This window comes from Corvus hawaiiensis, chromosome 18 (assembly GCF_020740725.1).
Source record: "Corvus hawaiiensis isolate bCorHaw1 chromosome 18, bCorHaw1.pri.cur, whole genome shotgun sequence".
Classification (NCBI taxonomy): Eukaryota; Metazoa; Chordata; class Aves; order Passeriformes; family Corvidae; genus Corvus; species Corvus hawaiiensis.
Genome location: NC_063230.1, coordinates 8,112,387 through 8,133,293, shown reverse-complemented (window position 1 = coordinate 8,133,293; position 20,907 = coordinate 8,112,387). Strand labels below are relative to the sequence as shown.

Here is a 20,907-nt window from a genome sequence, read left to right as displayed (position 1 = left end):
TGCAGCCAGACACTCAGGAGCTACCATTTAATGGACTGTGATCCATGCTACAGAACAGACAGCAAGACCATCTTAAATCTCAACTTACTGAACATACTTCCAATATACATTTAATGTGGTCCAACAAGAACAACAAAATTCTACTACAGCCCACAGTTGTGCTGATACCCCACCTTTCCAGTGACAACAGGTACCAAAACCAGCACTTCGGGTGTAACATTTCCAACCTTGACACCGTTTAAGTAAAAATACAAATCCCAATTTTTAAAAAGGAACTTAATTTCATTCCAAGTGTTTAACCATGTAAACATTCAATTCCTCACAGAAAAAGTGATTCAGTATTTTCATAACCAATGAGCCTGCACTGATCTAATTTCTCTTTAAAGATACCTACAGGACTTGAGGAATAAGAGTTCCTTTCTCTAGATATGCTTAAGCTATCATAATACTGAGCACACTGGCACATTTTATAATATCAAACTTTATTGCTCGAAACTAATTGTCTGAAAAATACACATGTAGTACTCAAAGACCGAACACAGAGGATTACATGATTGTGCAGAAAAAAAGCAAGCAGAGGCTCAGTGAAAATGAGGCTTTATAGTTGTACCAATTTAGCACTGGCACTAAGCAACTGCACCCAACACAACTCAAACAGCAACCATTGTTACCTGCTGGGACAATAAGGATGAACTTTGTTTTGTTTTCCCGCTTTCGCAGATACACTTTGAAATACTGTCATTGATAATTTTATTTGGTTAATAACAGCATGGCTTCTTGCACTTCACGTTTCTTCCCACAGAAAGTTAGGAGGCTATCACTTCCTGAATTTCATTCCAGAACCAAAGTACAGTTTAGGGAATTAGTAAGATAATCATGATGCTTTTAAATACTTGGACATTACAAATATATTTGTATAAAGCCTAACAGCATCACAGGAGAATGGAAGTTTACATACAACAGTTAAGGTTATGCATAATAGTCTTTCCAAACTTCTGAGTACCCAACTAATTCATCAGTTTTGTCTAATAAATATGGTAAAAAAAGCTGATGACTGGTGTTTCAGTAGGTAGCATCTGACTAGTCACCGGAAGTCACAGTAAGTTTTCCGTCAGTACCATGAAGATTTGAATGCACACGAATTTAATCCTTGAAGTCAATATACCACACTTTTGTCAAGAAGCACATCATATGCAAAGCAAAAACTGTCTAATCCCCAAAGGATGGAACAGTTCTTAAAAATACACTCCATCCCTATAAAAATACCCATCTTCCTCTGGATATAGAAGGGATAAATAACAAGTATCAGTGACAAAAGCAGCAGTTTTATGCATTCATACAATCAGATCTAAACCTTTACAGCCGATTACCTAGAAAACACACAAGAGTTACAAGACAAGTTTAGGATACATCTTGAATCACACTGTAAGTGTTCATGCAGAAGCTGAAGTTAATGCAATGATCTATCCTCTATCACAGCAGCTCGTGCTTATGTGCAAATGCAAGACTGTTACACTCCAAACAATAGTAAACATTAAAACACAAGAATACTTCACAATGACATAAACAGCAGTTACGTTGTTTGTTCCAGCAGTTATTGCGCTATTTTCTGGACATCTCTCCAGTTAAAGGCTGCAGCAAGGTCTAATACCATCTTTTTTTGTTTGTTTTTGTTTAGAATGCATAATATACGTTCTAGGCTTTGGTTCACAATGAAATCTCTGGATGTTTTAATTAAGGGCAATGGTCACCTTGTGATTCTGATAGTGGCAGACTGAGGTAATACAGCAATCCTCTTAAAATTAATGAAAACAAATTGGTAAGTGAGGCATCTATGGATATTCTGCAGGTGACCTGCAAATGCATTGACATTCTGATTTCAGAAAAATAAAAAAGATCTACAAGGGTGATTTGTCTTTTACAGTGCCATCCAAGTACAGATTTTTCTGCTGAAAACACAAGCTGAAATAAAACCTATCTAAGAGTAATACATTTAGGCATAGATAAAAGCCCTGTCTTTATGAAAACAAACAGAAAAGTCCCAATAAAAAAACAACAAAAAGAGACAAACAGCAATCACTGTTTGTCACTACTGCACCAATATTATATATACCCTTCAAAAGATGGAGATTTATTAAAGCTATACAAAAAAAAGCAGAGGCAGTGGTTTTTTTTTTTTGTCTTTTTTTTTTTTTTTTTTTTAAGACAGGCCACTTCTTTAAATAATAGTTTATATACTGTCTTCCAACTACCCGTATCCTGTTGTAACAGGATTACAACTCATGGAACTAAAAAGCTAAATATAATAATAAAAACTGGGTGGATTCATATTTGCAGAGACCTCCAAGCGTATCATTTAAACACAAACAGGTAAGACTCCATGACTCCTCCTGTTTAACCTCATACATTATATGCAACACATTAGAGAATGTTAGTTTGAAATACAAATTAAAATCCACGTATTTCCAAAGTAACATGTAATGTTAAAAGAAGGTCTTACAATACTGATGCCAACATTTTAAATCCAGTAGGCACTAAATTCAATATACTGCAGCACTCTCTATGTAACATGGTAAATTAAAAAACAAAACCACATCAAAATCAGAATAAAACCAAAACAAAACCAAAAAAACCCTCAAGCCCCCAGATTCCTGTCAACATAAATACCAGGAGCTGCAGCAGGTACAGAGAACTGACCTTTTATTCCCAACAGAAGCAGGAGTGTAAAAATGGAGCAGTGCAGCTCCTGGATAAATCACTGCAGCCCTGCCACTAGCTTGGTTTTCACACTCTTCTTAAAGACCAAACCAAAAAATGGTTCCAAGAGAAGACTTAACTGCAGTCACCCAGTGAATCCTGTATGAAGGATGAAACCCACAGAGCAGACTGCCACACTATTTCTTCTGTGCTCGGCTTAATAAAGCCTCAGATGACACAGTGAGTACTGCCTGTTAGCCAGGATTGTATTTTAGACTAGTTGCATATTTGTGATTTTCTTATTTATAACAGGTTATGGTCTCATTCTACTTTTTGTTCTATGTCATATTCCAAATCTACATTCTAATTTTCCTTGCAGAAGTTACACACTTTCTTTAAAAACTAAAAATGTAATTAAAAAAAGTAAAAACAAAAACTTCTTAAAAAACCCTAAATTGCTGCAGTCAGACTTAAGGGTTGTGTTGATTTTTTTTCTAAATTCTTTGCTTTTATGGTGCAAATTAATTAAGACTTAACAAGTCAGATGCAATCTGACACCAAACAAATGAGAAATTGTTTTATTGCTGGGAAAAGGGAGTGGAAAATCATTGGCAAAATATTTTCAGGCTATCAACCATCATCAGCTGCATTTTGGCTCCAAGCTTTGAAAACAGCCTTTCAAATTACAGTTTTTATTTTAATCATATATGTGGGGCCATATTTTCCCTGTTCAACTGATCCATAAACTAACACAGGCTCTTTTCATTTAAAATAAACCCCGGTAATTTTGAATCTCCAACCTGTTACTCTTAACACTACCAGGTATTCTTGTTCTTTTCAAGTAATAACAAAATCTGCATCTTGTAATCTCAAATAACTAAGCCTGGCAGGAGACAAGAAACAAAACAAAAAGAAACAGCATTACTGGCCTAATTCTATGGCATTAGAAACATTGCTCATCACTTTCCTGTATTTGTCACCAAAGTGTCTTATCAGTGCATATTATTATGTGCTGAAATGCAACAAAACTTTTCACAAAAATAGTTTTAGGCATGTTCATACAAGAAGATGTACATATATTTCTTTTATATATACATATATATGAATGTGTATATATATAATATCAGCTTCAACCTGTACATAGATATTCTGAATTTCATACTTAAAATACATCCATTTCAAACAACATGGATGGCTTTCCAGGAGAAAGTGCTTGATTGGTTTTATCCTGTGTGAACATGCCTGTCCTCTGTGCATTTGCCCCAGTAGAGATCTTTATGATCAATTCTTTAAACATACATATCTCAGAGGTATTAAACAAGGAAAAAAAAAAACCAAAGAAAAAGAAACTAGGAAAAAGTAATATTGCCCTGATGATGCAAAAAGAACAATGCATAACTGAAGCAGCTTGGACTTTAAAAGTTATCTTGCATTCTGCAGCAAACAATTTTTAAATAATTGTTGAAAATCTAGTTCCTCCATTTGTGTTATTGCTCCCCACTTGTACATTTTCTCATTACACATCAACAGTACAGAGAGGTTCACTACCAGGTTGAGCCGATTCCACTATTGTCATCTTGGGTTTCTTTCGGGTTTCCTCCTAAAAAATACAAAACGACCCCCACCACAGTCACAAAGAGAAGAGAATCCTGAAACAGTTAAAATTCTGAACAATTTTAGCCAAACTTGTGTGAATTGTTGCAAGAGGCTAACTAGGGCTAATGTTAAAAATAAATGTACTGAAGTAGGTACAATCAAGTTATAAGCCAGTTTAGAAGAGAGGATGAAAGTCTCCCCAGAAGTAGACCCTAATCAAATTCTGAAGAGCTCTCTCTACTTGAAATACTGTGTAAAATAAGCAAAAAAAAAAAAAATCTGATCATTGGTACAAGTGACCCATGACATTCATGCTGTTTGTAAATACATAAGAATGTATACTCACTCTTTCCTGTGCCAGTTTTTTCATTTCCTCCTGTAACTTATTCAGGATGTGCAGATTTGGCTTGTTCTTTTTGGCATACTGCTGAAGTTCTATCACACTTCTATCAGAGGTTTCCTATTCAATAGAATCATAAGCAACAACTGATCAACTTTATGAAAAAAAAATTAATGTACATGGAGCAAAGTTTATTCTGTAGTACTTCTGTAGTTAGTTGGACTTCCTTAAGTAGCAACATCTACTTCCACGAGTTAGTTAAATAGGTTCTTTAATTTTGACCTGGAAGATGCAAGATTAACACAATTATTACTGTCAATGAAATCCAGGCACCTTAAAGTTTTGTTGTAACTAAATTTACAAATCCAGAAAAATCCAAAAGCAAAACTCCAGTCACAGGGTAGGTTATACTCAAACAAAAGCATGCTCACCTGTTTAACCAGCTTGCTATTCTCTCTGCCATACATTCGCAAGAGAGAGCCCCAATTTTTCACATGTGGATGCAGTAGCTGAAGGATTTTCTGAGAAGCCAATTGCTTCCCCACTCTTTTATTTTTGCCTGTAAGAATAACCATGGAAGTGTGTCAATACCAGCACACTGTCTAATGAGACAGCCGCAAATATTCACTTGTGTTAGTCATAACTGAGATACCAGAGCAGAGCAGGATAAGCACGTAACAAACTTGGTGGCTGAACAAGCACCCTCAGAACGGACAGCAAAGGAGAACAGGAAGAGAGAAAGGGAGATTCAGAGGTCACACCAATTATTGTACTTACACCAGCCTCGCACTGTGTGCTTGCCACAAGTCATGACATATTCACTCTTCTGATTTTTCCCAGGAATCACTTCAAACTTTATGGATGTATCACCCATTCCGTGGTTTCTTAAGCACAAACACAATCAAGATCACATATTAAGCAAAATGACAAACAAGTGAAGCGGTTGCAGTTTATTATCTTGGATAGTCATTGCAATGACATTAGATATATTAATAACAAATGTCAATACATTAATTAACAAAGAGATCTTTTTTGATCAGTAACTTGAGTCAAACGAAAAAGCAACCCTGTATGAAAGAAACAACATACATTTGTCCAGTAACTACATCCTGATCTCCAAAGAGGCATGAACAGCAAATATGAATTAGAGAGGAGTCGGCATTAACCAGGTCAGTCCCCACCACGTCTCTCCCAGGCCCAGGGAGCACAGGAGCTCAGGCAGGGTCACTGACAAACACCAGCAACAAGCAAACAGCAACACCTCACACCACACAGGGGTCCTCATGCTGCAGCCTTACCTTTTAAGGCACTCATGGAGAATCTGATATGGAGACAAGAGTCCAGCTTTACTGGTGAGTTCATATACCCGTGAGTCCTCAATACTGATATGGTTAAAATACTGCAAAGGAATTGAAAAGGGTTATTGTGCTTTGTGCAAAGAAAACCCTAATGATGTCCTTAACCCTAACTTCTGTTCTGCTATACTCAAAAAATTCTGTTGCTCTGTGCTTAATACTTTAAAAAGTGTTTTAAAATCCATAATGGATGAAAAGCAACATTATTAAAACTGTCACACCTAATCATACATTTGCAGACAAATTTTAACTCCAATCTTACATTATTCAATATGTACATAAAAACTACAATCTTATAAACTCTTTATCATAATTTCTCCCTTGAAGACAAGGTTACTTTATTTAACTAAATATGAAGCTTTATCAAAATGCTGTGGTTTAATAAAAGAAAACCGAACAGCTATTGGCGCATTTGGTATTTTATTTTAAAAGAATGGAAAAAATTGTCTGCATTTCCTTAATGACCATTTCAGTAGTGCATGGCATACAATACAGTTCTATGTTAAAGCAAGGGTACAAATAACTCATTCTGTATATAACTTCATTTTAGAAAACATTCCTTTCAGGCTGATCACTGATTTTTCCTTTACTCCTTACTGATGGTATAATTGATCAATGAGCTATTTAATTCTCCCAGTACCTGAGCATATAGCACAACTCTCCTCTTAAAGAAATTTTTCCTTTGATTTACTCAAATGTCACTGCCTAAACTATGAGATTTCACTATGTGGTAATAAAAACATCTCAGAAGCCTGAGCACTTTTACTTCTCACTTGGTGTCCTAAGATTGACACACAAAACCAAACAGCATCTAGCTCTGAACCTTTACTGGTATCAGCCAGAGGACTCTGGAAGGTAGCGCAGTACAGGCAGTCTGGTACCTTGCAACATCTCAGGTCTTCAGTAAGTGACCTGATGTGTCAATGAAGACAGCAGTTCTCTGAGTCAGAGCAAATTTACTGATCTATTCCGATAGGAAAAAAAAAGTATTTTCTTAGCCATAAGTCTTGCTCTAAATGAAGGATTTTATATTTCCATTTGACTCAGAAAACAATCTTAGTAATTTTAAGTAACTTTCTGATATTAAATGTGCAGTGTTTTAAAAACCAAACTCAAATGACACCAGCCAGGAAGCATAAGCTCAGTACCTCAAGTTCTTGACTGTCTTTGGGCTTCTCCTCAGAGGTCTGTTTAACAAAGTCAGGAATAAGGATTTCCAGTGTAGCTCGAGCTGCAGAGGGTGATTAAACATTTTGATTAGGTTTATTTTGAACAAAAATATCTCCTCTAGAAATTGACAGGTATTTTTTTCTGGTAAGAAATGTATTCACTTACACTTTCCAAGGGAAAAAAAGTTCTACTTGTTCAACCTGATAATTGAAGTCTCGTAATTAATTAAAATAAGAAGAAACTACTTTTTATAAGTGCCTACAAAAGGAAAAATATTCCAGTCTCATTTTAGAAGTGATATAGAGCCTTTAAGACCTAAAAATAAAGAGTTATCATCCCCTAGTTCTTACAGCAAAACCCTTGTACTGTATCACTATGGCCCTCAGAACCCCAGAATGGTACAAGAAGCAAATAGATCAACAATTCAACAGTTGGCACTGAGAAAGAAAAAAACATTACCAGCTTTATTCTTGGCAAGTTTTTTGCTGCTGGCAGTTCCTGCCCCATAAGTTACTCCATCAATAATCACTGAGGCTCCAAAAGGTTCACTTGGGTTCTCTGGAAATGGAGGAGGAAAGAAAAGAAAGCTTTTTGGAACTCCCAATGTATATGAAATATCACCACTATCAAGATTTGTTTTCTTAATTTCAACTTGAAGAGGAATGAAAATGGTTTATTCTTCACGAAGACTGAAAAATTGTTTTATTAACAGTTTTCCATTAACAGACTTACCACCATATACATCATTCTTCCAAATAAAGAACTTACAGATTTTAAGAGATCACTGGTAATCTGCCAGAATTCAAATATTAATTCCAAAGTTTTTGCATCATGGTGTGTATACAAGAGCTACACATTTTGATATTGGAAATTCAGTTGTATTATGTAATGCATACCCAGGAATAATGTAATTCTGAATGATTATAAGATACCCTCTAAAAAAACCCCCAAACAGCAAAAGCAAGAATGAATGGAACATATATTATACCACTTAAGGAAAGAAAACCCCAATATTAACTTGATTCCACTTATATCTTCCATATATGCAATACTTTTGGATTCTTGATTAAGCATCAAAATCAGGATACAGTTGTTGAAGAAAACAGACTTACCACATTCAAAGAAATTGTAAACAGGGCGAACCTTTAGGACTCGTTGCATATACTCATGCAAGATGCAAACTTCAGACTTCCCATTGGGATTAATGACAAACTCTGCAAAAATGACAGAAAGAAGGGAAGAAGCTAATTAGTTCCAGTCTTTGAAAGATCATTTCTGTTACAAATAAATCAATACTAGGCAACACTCAGCATTAAAAAGAGCTGAAGGTAGTCATCACTTACCAGGACTGTAACCTTAAACAAAAATATTCTTGTTTAGAAATTGGTCTTTATAATAGGAAGTATATTTTGACAGTATTTTTTCTTTACCATGTAATATATGATGGGTCAAAGAACACAGAATACTGGATCAGGAATAAAGTGGCCTTATTACAGGATTTTTTTTATTTTCAGTCAAGCTTAGAACTGCAATTAGTCTTCAATAAAGACTATTTGAACTCCAGGTAGATCAGCTAACCTTTCTTTATGGGTGCATCCTGCACAGACAGGGTGATGAGTTTCTGGTTGGCCGGCAGGATGGGCCGCTCGGACTCCGCCTGCTTCCGCTTCATCTCCCGGTTGAATTGGCGTCGCTCGGCCCAGGTCCGGAATTTCTTTACAGTCACTTGTTCGAAGTCAAAACGCTTCTCAAGATAGCGCCTAAAATCTTCCAGATCTGAGAAACACAATCAAGTTACTCTCTCTACCACTGAACAAGCATTAGGTTCTCCATTTCCACTGTTTTAAACGTGCTATAATTATTTTCTTAGACTAGGAGCAAAAGGTTAAGATGCTGTTTTGGACTAACAGAAATAATTGTAAGTTTTCTCGCTATAGGATCAAATGCAAAATGTTTGTGCAAACCAGAAAACAAAATTAAAAAAACACCATTTTGTTCTGCCACTTGATAATTTTACTAATCCCTAACCAGCATTAATACCCAACACAATTTGCAACAAAAGACAGTAATTGTTCTGCTTCAACATCTAACCACCTTCCCTCTACCTGAAGCAAGATACACAGTGAGTACAGTAATTATGCTTTCAGCCTCAGTTCCCTGAAGCCAAACCCAACTGTTGCTGCCTACTTATTATGCAGTGTACCATGAAACACTGTACAGTGATGCTCCATGAACTCCATGAGTATCTGCAGCCTCTATGCAGAATTTAACACATTAAATCCACGTACAGAGTACTAAAAGATCGCCCCTTGTAGTACAGCTGCTTCTCCTTTATAGGATATTCTGCAGATATAATCAGCAAAAATAAAGAGTAGCATCCACAGATGTAAACAAACAAAAGCAAGCTGCTGATATTGCTTCCTTCCACAAGGGATTCCAAATGCAAGTCACGCTTACACTTGATCACTCAGTATCTTTTTCAGTAATACAGAACAGATCCTATTTAAAGAGAGAGATAGACAGGTGAACTTCATGTAAAAAAAATAAGTGCTTACTGACTTTAATTTTGCTGCTACATATTGATGATTTGGGATATTTTTTTACATCTTTTGGCATGGTTTTTGGACTGGACATGACATATGTAATGAAAACAAGTTTTATGTCTGAGCACTACAAAGACAAATGTAGCCTATGATCCATACCAATATTCTGAGCAGCAGAAATTTACATGGATGGGACTCTCAGGTATGCAGATGTGGTAATTAACACATGAGCTTCCTCTCACAAGTTCATCTCTGCTGGGTGGTGATTTTGGCATGATGTCTCTCAACAACTTTTTGTGTAAAGGCTATCAGATTTGCATAAATAAAATAATGAAGCATATCACCCCTTTGTAGGAGTGCAATTGTATTTGCATGACTTAGTCTGCTAGACTTGTGCAAATACAAATATAGTTTAACTACATAATTTATCTTAAGAGATCATCCTGAAAATAGATACAACTCAGGCAATACAGAGGGTGCATAGAAAAGCCTATTTGCAGAAGTCACACAAACAACTGACAACAGCACTGACATAACTGATTCTTAAATGGAGATAAAGTCTACAGGACTAAACTACCAAAATGTTCACGTTTTTCAGTAAAACTTTTCCATGTGGACTCTCAGAGCTTCGGGCAAGATTACAATTCAGTAGCCAAGTCTGGAATAAAACTTCCCAAATGCCATTACCCAGCTCAAGTCAAGAAAAGACTTCACTTCCCATACATACCTACAGATTCATCTTTACATACTTCAACTTTGGCCTTAACTTGTCCCAAAGCTCCTTGTGCTGCATCTCCCCCAGAGGGGTCTTTGTCATCTAAAGGCCCAGAATCAGCAGCAGTGGAATCTGGTTCTTCTGTTTGGCAGTCCAGTTCTGAGGATTTATCTAGGTGCTTTACAGGTGATACTTCCCCATTAGGGGTTATGTCATTGTTTTGTTCCCTTTCCTCATTTTCCTTCATTTTTTTGTAATGAAAGCAGGGAATGCTACTAAGGGGAGGATCATGTTTCTGCAAATATAAAATAATACAGAAGGTTTCAGTATCTCAAGGTCACCAAAAGCAAAACTCCAACCCAAAAGATGCAACCAAGATTTATTCAGTCTAGGCTCAAGCTCCTCTTCAGTCAACAAAGTCATTCTACTCAAGAGCTGAGCAGGGCCACTCCTGTGGGATCTTCACACTGTGTAACACTGATACAAACCCACTGGTTTAGATCCAGACTACAGTCTGTTCAGCTATATGCAAATACTACATGCTTTCATAAAATCCATTGAGCTTTCCTGGGGCATAAGCCCATGGCATTAAATCCAATTTCTGCAGATTCCTTGGGCTCATGAATGTCATATATCCTTACTTCTGCAAATGTGGACCACAAGCCACAGCTCAGATTAGTTTATATTTACAAAGAAATGATCCCTATATATATTTCATGGTGCAATAAACCCTTGATTTTTGCAGCCATACTAGAAAAGTGAAGGCACCAAACAAGATCATCTCATTCACTTTAACTGCCCAAACAGAAAAACAAAGCACCTAAGAAAATCATATCAGATTTTCAGGAACAAAAGAGTTTACTTTTCAAGGATCTTAATTCTAATACTGGAAACAAGCCTGCCAAAGTAGAAAAATATCCAACTGCTTGCATGAACATACCTAATTTTTTAAATTTTAGTAAGTATTTAAGTAATTGACAGCTCTCACCCTTATGCTTCCTGTTCCCAAAAAATAAGGTCTAGACCAGGTAACAACTCTAGATTCTCTGTGCAGATATACAGGAATGCCCGAGTTATGGAATGTCATGATCCATCCATCTGGCAAAGGTTCTGTAGGAGGGCGGCCACGACCTTTAAAGCAAATAATGGCTTTAAACTTGGATAGACTGCTCAGAAGAATAGAAATAAAAGCCAGGTTTTTATTTATTGTTTTTTTCTGTCCCAAAGAATAAAATGGCACTGAAACAAGATTAAAAATGTTTTGTAGAGAGATGTTGTTTTAATAACAAGGTATATGCTTCTAACCCAGACTAAATCCTGCAAAATCACAGATTCCATGACGTTCTCAACTAAAGGCAATAGTAGCAGTAGTTTTTATATAGACTGATTTGTTTGTTTCGTCATTGAATTCTCTTTTCTTTAGTCTTTTTCTACTTATCACAAGCACCAGTATCTACTGGAAAAGTCATACTCACTTCAGAAACAACTTCATTTTCCATTAAAAATTTTTCACTTGACACTCAGGAATAAATTTGCATCGAGAAACCACCAGATTCACAGACCCAAACAGCCAGAAAATAGCTTATCTCTAAGCCAAGGACTCATGTCTCTCTAAATTACAAATCAGAGACCATTCATCTTTGCCAGGAAGCTTTCAGCAATCTCTGTTACTATACAATTTTGGAGCAAAAAGTTATTTGTTTTTTTATTTTAGAATATAGTGAAGCTGTAAAATACTCCAAAAGTATGTGTTTAAATTTTAATTCTAATTCAGAGGATTTTCAGTTACATTCTTCTGGATGGGTTTGTGTTCTCAGCTCTTTATTAGTAGTTTCTGACATTAATACAATGAAATTGGAGAAACGTCAGCCACTGACTTTTCTAGTTATTATTTTTAATCTAGATTGCATGCATAGAGAGACCTCACATGCAGCAATTTCAATAGCAGAAGTTATGTAATTGAAGCTGGAAAAAGACCAGAAGGACCAGAGACAAAAACCCCAGATCACCCTTGTTCACCTCCCCACCACTGAGGTAACACTCTTCATTATTTTTCACTATCACAAAAATGCACTAAAATATATTCTTATTACATACAACAGATCAAAAGCAAAAATCAACTTCACTGTTTAAGAATGTGAAAAATCATATTCCACAGTAAGAAGCCTCCCAACAATAAAATTCTCCAACACATTAACAATTTCACACAAATTGCTATCCCACACTTTGCTTGTTGATATACTTTCATCCTACAGACACAAGCCACACACAGGATCTACAGTTATTAAATGCACGTTAACTTACTCTTCAGTACAGTTTTAATTTTGGTCATCATTGGCTGAACACTTGTCTCTCCATCAGACTGGTGATCACTTTCACCACCGTATTTCTCATTATCTAGTCTCCTTGTTTTGGGTGCTCGAAGACCCTCTTCCAGCAGAGCATCCACATCATTATCAAAGTCATCCTGAAAGAGACTTCATCAGACACTATCCTTCTGGGTCTACCAACCTCCCTTTTCCCTTGCAAAGAGAAAGCAGACATTTTTGATATGCACTTCCATACAGAGAGAAACTAGAAATTTCCAATGATTCCAGTAAAAAGACTGAAAAATAAGAAAATAAGTTTGTGAGAACTAGAATCTACATGATAAAGTGAACTGTAATTGTGTGAGAAGACTTTTAAATACTGTTTTTACAGAAAACTATACAAGCTGCCACACAACTCAGAAGTTTGACTAGAATAGTTTACAGAAGTTCTCAGCCAAAGCTCTGTCTCTGAAAATTCTGCCGTTTTGACTCATGTACTGCACACTTTGAGAAGAGATTGTTTCTTTGTATATTTTTTTCTAGCCACTTGGAAACCTCTTACCCAGCAAAGACCTGTGGATTTACTTACCTCATATGAGAAATTCAAGGTTTCTTCATCCACTTTATCTCTTTGAACGATTGCTTTAGATGTGAACCCTCCTCCTTCTTCATCTATTTCCATCAAATTGTCGGTAAAGTCTTCTAGCTCATCCAGAACTGCAAATTCCACTCTCTTTTCCTGATCAATATCATTTTCATCATCCTTCTTGTCATCACTTTCACCCCCTAGCCCTACAGCTTTACCATTACTACCACCGAAAGGACAAACATGCAAATCCCCATTGACATTATTAATACCAAACTCTGTATCTGCCTTATAATCCTGCTCAACTCCAGTGTACAGAACTTTCCTATCTTTGCTTTTGCAGCTTTCTGTAAAGCTAACACTAATCTTCACATCCTTCAGTAACTTAAGATCTGGGGTGAACTTTCGAACTGACGGTGCATGACGAGCAGTTCTCGGGCTTTGGTCACTACTCTTGGGGTCTATGATAAGACGACTTTTGTAGCAGGCAGATCCCTTTGTGAGCAGCTGTGTTCTGCAGAGACTGTGCGTGTCCCCAGCAGGGGTATCTGACTGTCCATCACCACCAGAGCCAACGTCCATTACCTCTGCGTCACTGGACGTTTGCAGGGGAGGTGGTGGAGGCTGTTCGTTGGGCGGCAGAGGTGGGGGACAAGTGTGATTCTCCACATTCATTTCTCTTGCAGGTTCTTTAGGGAGGGGTGGTACATTTTCATAGTTCTCCATTTTTAAAACTACTGTTTTAAAAAAAACAATGCTTTAATAAATGTTTATCTCTATATTCCTAACATGCATAAGTCCATCAGGATTGGTTTATCATGTTCTATTCAATATGCAACACTGATGATTCAGTTAAGCTGACTACATTGTTCTTTTCATTAATGTAGACAGCTTTCAGAATCACTGTCTCAATTATTGGAAATCACAATGCATTCAGCTTAAATAGCTGAAGACTAAGAGTGCATCTTCACTGGACAAGCTGGTCTCCTTTTCTTCTTTCAACCTACAAGAGGAAACAAACAAAAAAAGAATTTTGTCACAGGAAAAAAATGGAAATAGTATCCCAGGCAGAAAGAAAACAAGTCACTCCTTCCAGCATAAATTTCAAGTAGAAGAGTGACACAGTGAGAAAAGCAGGGTACCCAGATACCATCTTGGATGAGGCTGAAACTAGAGTGGTTTAACTGCTTGAGCTGTACACCAGCACAAGAATTTGCTAAAACAGTTGCCTTTATAATTAGTTGACTATCTCTGCTTGGTTAGCAGGCAGGGCATTAACCATGACAGACTAAAAACTGTGCATTTTGGGGAATTTTTCCCATAATTTGAAACAACCTGGTATTCAAGCCATACTTACCCACACAGCAGAAAGGCTAATTAGTTTACAGTTTAAGACAATCTGCAAAACCAACAAGATTTTAAAGACTATGGTCATGGCTTTTCAAAGTTTAAGTTATCAGCTGTTTTTGAAATCTCACAATTTACTAAAATCTCACAGAAAATTACTCTCTAGATAACCAGATATTAGACATTTGATCTTGTGTTTTGCACTATTATGGAACTATTTACTCTTTATGTCCAAAGAATTCAGGTCCAGATACATAGCATTACAGCTCAAATTAATTTTGGAAGGTATTTAGAAGCCACTGTTTTAGGGAATTTAACTCGGAAAAAGTATTCAATTCCTCTAGGAAATTTTACAGGGGATAGGGTGTGTTTGTTTAGGGTTTATTTTTCACATTAGGTGGTTCTTTCTACCATGTCTATGATGGCATCTTCAATTATACTTTTGTCATCTGTGCTGGACCATAAGCACCTAGGGAAAGGATGGATCATTTCTTACCTGCTTATTTTGGTTTCTCCAAGTCCCTCCATGCCAGACTGAACTAGGCTTAAATCATCCTACAAGCTAGAAACAAAGCACTGTCACTCTGCCCCAGCCAGTCAGCTGGCTGAGTCTGCTCTGTTCAAAGCATTCCCAGCTGGCAGAGAATGTCTACACAAGTATTCTGGAAAGACAAGCTCCAAGATCTTTCCTGTTGCTGTGTAACACTGCAGGCAACAGGGCAGAAGATCTGCGTTGTCATGAGGGACTTAGAGAAACCAAGTGTAATTCTCTCATGCACCTCTACACCAGCCCTGGCAGAACAAACCAACAGCAACATCCAAACACCAGCTGGGGCAAGGCACAAAGCGGGGAATCAGAAGGTATAACAGGATCAATTAAAATTCAGCAACATACAGAAGTTACCTACCTGGAAGCTGGAAGAAAGCGTAATACATAACAGCACAATCTCTAATTTGGCAACAAAGCAAATTTTGCTGGGGCAGCAGAGGAGTTCTCATATTTTGTGGTGGTTTTTTGATGTGTGTGGGGTTTTTTGATCATACTCAAAACTGTGACACATCCAACATGCCGAGTTTGACATGCATTATAAAATTACTAAGGAAAAAGACCGATAAGAACTCTTAAAATAATCCCATCTTCTCTGATACCAACACATTTTCAGATTGAAAAATGGCTCATTCGCCAATAAGACAAGCAATTCTCTATCTTTAAATCCATTCAATCCTACAAGATGACCATACAACAACCTTAGCAATGAACAATTCCTTCATCTTTCAACAGGTTCTGAAACATACAATGTTGTAGAGAACGCCCCTAGAAATATATTTGTCTAATAATTAACTTCCTCATCTCCAGATTAAAAAAGCAAAAAAAAGTGAATGACAAATTATTAAATTCTTCGCAGTAAAGCATTAAAGTCTTAATTCTGAACAAAAGAATCAAAAGTCACAGCATGAGTTCAGCAACTCCTGGAAACGAAACACCCATGTCATCTCATTTTTCCACCTTAAAAAGCCTTCTAAAGACTCTTGAAAAGAGCAAGCAGAAGTAGTTCACACAGAAATGAAATACTGAAATCAGCATTCTAGAATTTGAACAAGCAAAGCCTTCCTTTGTGTTCGAGGAGCTACCTGGTCCAACTAGAAAGACTTATTTTTGACACGGCATAACACATGATCATGAATGCCGCTTCCAGATCCCTGATACATGTCCTGCTCCTATGCTCAAGTGTATTTTAACAACACCAATGTCAAAATGTAAGAACTTAACCTTTACCTGCCCATCTTTGGTGGCTCACTGAAACAACACCTCTGCTATTTGCAGGAAAGATGTCTTGTTATTCTATTCAAGCACTGGTAACAAATTCTTGTTGTCTTCCCTTTCTTGCTGGCTGTGAAGCGATGCATAGCTGAACGATGAATAGCAAATCACTGCCAGGGATTGTCTGCTCCTCAGTACACACACTGTGCTCAGGAAAAGTAATAGACCAAGATGGGTTCAAATGAGCTTTTCCCATTTCTAGCCATGAACCTGCCACATCCCTAGGGTAAGATAACAGTCTGGTAGTGACGCCAAAAAGATTTTTGCTTTTTTATACATTTTTCATATATTTGTAGCTCTGTAGACTACTATTATATAGCTCCTTAACTAACTCTAGTACTTTTCTTACCCTTTCTCTTAGATTTTATAACAATAAGCTGACCTTCTAAACACATTCCTGAAATATTGTTTAGTCTTATTGTAAGTAGGGGACCTACAATAAGACATAATAAGAAGTGGGACAGAGAACTGTTGGACCAACTCCAAGGGGCTGACCGAGGGGTGGGTTACTGGGGCAACTGAATCTCCTGCTGATGTACCTGTTAGATAGCCTAATTAATTAACCTTATAATTGTAGAAATCCAGTGCTGGGTGTGCCCATCACCACTGGGACACCTGGAAGCGTCCAAAGAAAGGTCTGCTTGTTACTATTCCAACACTGTTGCAAGGGGTTTTTTTTTTTCTCTTTTGATCATAGGTAACAGCAGCTCCACAGTTACAATGGGCTACAATACCTGCCTATAAGCGACAAAAAGCAAGGCAGAAGCAGAGGAACACAGGTCCAATTCCCATCTACTTCCCTGCCAGCTGACATTACAATATGCCCTTTATATCAGGGTCTGGGAAAAAAACCCAAAACAACAAAACCACTGAGCTATCAGGTATTTGGAAAGACAGAAGGGAAGAAAGGCAAAAGGATGAGTTAGATGAGCTTGTAGGTTACAAACAGCCTTAGACAAGGGAACAAATGGGCCTAAGATAAGGGAACATAACTGTCACACACAAACAGGCTCAGCGGACCAAGTTAAATCTGAACGTGAGTCAGTTTGCCTATTGCCATTCTTAATTATATTGTCCTGAAATAACAGTTTCATTCTCTAAGGCTCCACCAAGTTCCATCAACAGTTCCCATACAGATTTGTTCCAAGGAGACACAACACCATTGGCAGCTGCACCAAGCAGTAAAAAACACTGAAAACATGAGTGCACAGCTCATTTTCTGCAGATCACCAACACATGGGATTTCCACACTTTTAACTGCTTGTTCTTATTTTAGCTGATCATTTTTAAAAGTTTCATGTCACAAAGTAAACTCAACAATACAGATACGGGGGGGGACATATAAATGTAACGTAGCAAACTGCACAAGTCCCAACAAAAGCAGAGTAATCTTAGCCTGGTTGTCTTACAGATGTCTTTTAAAGACAGAAAGGAAAAAAACAAAACTACTTGGTTTAATAAGTACTACTGCCCATTCCCACAATCAGACAGAAAAGGGATGGGAGAGAAATACACAGAGAAAGGGGTATCTTTTTTCAAGGCAGGAAACAACCAGAATCTTAAAATTTGTAACCAGCATCGCCCAAACTCAAAGAAAAATTCCCTTCAGTTACAGCAGGTCAGCAGTCTAGTAATGAGTTTAATAAAGAACATATTTTCTTTAAAGATACTTGTAACTGCAGCAAGGAACAGCATACCGCAAATTCTCTCTTCAAAAAGTCACTTTTGAAAAGAAACTGTGTCAGAGACTGCTTACTTCACATTCAGTGGACCCCAAAAGGAAGAGTGGCTCAGAGCAAACTCTCCTTATTTGCTAACCAAATACAAAGTCCTCCTCCTCATCCTCCAGCCCCAAATGGCAACTCTGGTGCTGATCCATTAACCCCTTTCGAAGTAATTCCCCACTCACAGTCATCTACCTTCTTTTTATTATACCTAGTGTGTCTTTTCAATACATACAGCTCTAGAAATAAGTTAATCCTATTTATCACCACTACTAAAAAAACCAAAAAACAAAAAAAACCCCACCCAAAACAAAACCTGAAGAAACTGAATTTATTTTCTTTAAAGCAGAACAGGAAGCACTAAAACAAAATACTTTTTAAGAGAACTACTACATGTAAGAACTCATCTCTTCTCATTATCAGCTGTAGAGTAGAAACATTCTGAACGAAACAACCACTTTGTGTAAGTCAGTCGTCAAGGAAGTTTAAGAAAATGCAGCCAGGGCCCAACAATAACAGTATCAGTGGCAAATACAGACAAGGCTCAAGAACTTCTCTAGTTCATAAAGCTTCATCCCATTTCAGAATGAACAGACTAGATAATTTTGGAAAGGCACACTCAGAAATGGCAAAACAATGGTTGCTTTTAGAGGCTGACCAGTTTTCTGGCAGGGTTTAGATGGTTTGATTAATTATGTAAGACAAGAAAATGATTTACAAAAAAAGGTGAAAATCAGAGCCTAGAAAAGAGAAAATATATTTTTCTTTTCACATTATATATAAGCTTCTTACTTGTAAAGAAGAACAGCACACATAAGGAACCAAATTCCCTTCTCTTTCTCTAAAAAAGCAAAACAACCCTAATGATCAAAAGGAGCTGCCCAAAAACCCTAGCAACCCAACTCCTCATCCAGAATCAAAAATAGGACCCCCTAAGTTTAATTACCTAAACAGACAGAAAAATTTCTCAAATCACAAAAATAAAAGATCTGATTCCAAGACCTCTAACTCGCAACCTAACGGAATAAAGAAACTGAATGTGTTCACCCAATTCCAGTTTATGGTCGAGCAACGCCTGGATTATTCAGGTCTCAGCAGGCAAACAAACTCTGCAGACAAACCCGAAGCCTAAGGAAAGGAGTTACAAAAGAACGAACTGCTTCCAACCAAAAAAAGCTGAAGAAAGCTGGGAGAATTAACGTTTCAGAGGCTGAACGAGATATTTTGCTATTAATAGAAAGAACACATGAAAAAGAATCCTGAGAGTTACAGAGACACCCCATTACCTTCAATGTACCAAAACTAAAAAGTCCCTGTGCGCCCGCACACACGTTGGTGCCTTCTCTTCCTAACTTTGCCCAGGAGCCGAGACACGCTCCTGTCTCCTGTACAAAGGGGGAACAGAACCCTCGCCGTGCCTCCCTTTGCCACAGACACACACGGACCTGAGGCACAGTGTAGGAACAGCCGGAGCCCATACTCCCCATCACCCCCGGCCGAGGAGGTGCCGAGGGTACAGACATGGCGTTTCCTTCCCTTCCACCATCCTGAACACAATCCCACGGCGAGGTGAGTAGGGAGGTGGCTGGGGGTGGGCGGGAAACGAAAAAAAAAAAAAAACCAACCCAAAACACAAAACCAAAACAACCAAAGAAAAGCCCTAAACAAAATAAAACACAACACCAGCTCTGAGCAGAGGCCGCTCAGGCCGGGCGCAGGGGAAGCGCCGCACGGCAATACCCTCTGGGCAGGGCAGCACCTTCCAGTTCCAGCGATGGGATGTCGGTGCTCGGGGAGAGGCTCCTCTGGGCTCCGCGCCCGGGGGCCGCACCGGGCAGGCGGCAGGAGCGCGGCGGGCCCGCTGGCGCCGCGGCCTGTCGGGCGGAGGGGTTGGTGCTCGCGCAGGCCCGCCCTGCCCGTCGCCCCTCGGGACCCGCACCCACCTGGGCCATACCCGGCGGCCCCGCCGCTCCTGTGCCGGGGCTGCGAGTGAGGGCGAGTCCGGCCGCCTCACGATCGCCGTCCCGCACTCCGCGCCGCCGCCATCTTTAAACGCCTGCGCTGGGCCCCTCCGCTCCCCGCGGGCGGGACCCCGCGCGCGCCGCGCCAATGGCGTCCGCTGTCAGCCATTTGAAATCCCGGCTGCCATTGGTCCACTCCCGTGCCTGTTAGCCCGCTCCGCCAATAGAGGCGCGGGAGACACCCGCCCTCACAGGCCCGGGCCATGGCGGGGCGGGCGGATCCTTTGTGTGGCCCGTGCTGCACTCGGGACTTTTCCCCCCCCCGTACGGACCAGCTACAAAAAAAGCCACTTTTCCCTGCAAACGCTGTTTTGTATCTTTAAGCAACAAAACTACAGCATTACTGCTTCAAGGCTGATTTATCTAAAAAGGATAAATCAAAGTAGGGCCATTTCTCATGCTATATGTACTAAGCAGTTCACAGAACAAGTCCCAAATCTGACTGCAGTGTTTAGACACAATTCCTAAATAATTATTGAAAATATCTTACACAATTTATGTAAAACTACTTCTAAAGTGTTAATGAACATTTGCTGTCCTAATTTGCTCTGTTATTTTATAATTTGTGAGTGATATAGAGCTTTTATTGATACACTTACTTAGAGGGTTGCTTCTTTTGTCCTTCACTGTTATACTGGTTTGAAATCGACATCAGACACAAAATATTGTGATAATACATCCT

The 20,907-nt window shown here is 38.4% G+C and overlaps 1 protein-coding gene across 2 annotated transcripts; it reads right to left on the bottom strand.

Moving 5' to 3' along the window:
* Positions 1–463: 463 nt before the first annotated feature.
* DGCR8 (DGCR8 microprocessor complex subunit) lies at positions 464–20,277 on the bottom strand. Of its 2 annotated transcripts, XM_048322731.1 has the most exons (14): positions 20,148–20,277; positions 13,315–14,314; positions 12,721–12,883; positions 11,405–11,547; positions 10,429–10,711; positions 8,737–8,934; positions 8,271–8,372; positions 7,618–7,716; positions 7,137–7,219; positions 5,932–6,032; positions 5,411–5,517; positions 5,065–5,192; positions 4,640–4,753; positions 464–4,297 (listed from the first exon to the last, which is right to left on the bottom strand). In XM_048322731.1, exons 2-14 carry the CDS (start codon positions 14,035–14,037, stop codon positions 4,214–4,216), a joined length of 2,328 nt encoding a protein of 775 aa, XP_048178688.1. In that variant the 5' UTR covers positions 14,038–14,314; positions 20,148–20,277; the 3' UTR covers positions 464–4,213. The 2 variants fall into 2 exon arrangements, with proteins under 2 accessions (XP_048178688.1, XP_048178689.1); XM_048322732.1 differs by lacking the exons at positions 10,429–10,711; positions 11,405–11,547.
* Between the last annotated feature and the right edge of the window lie 630 nt (positions 20,278–20,907).

Bases quoted from the DNA above. Each gene is read 5' to 3' on its own strand.
- DGCR8 (XM_048322731.1), bottom strand. From the start codon at position 14,037: ATGGAGAACTATGAAAATGTACCACCCCTCCCTAAAGAACCTGCAAGA. The intron at 7,717-8,270 runs GTAAGTCTGTTT...CTCCATTTCCAG, and splicing joins TTACAATTTCTTTGAATGTG to AGAACCCAAGTGAACCTTTT. The intron at 4,754-5,064 runs GTGAGCATGCTT...TCTATTGAATAG, and splicing joins ATAGCAAGCTGGTTAAACAG to GAAACCTCTGATAGAAGTGT.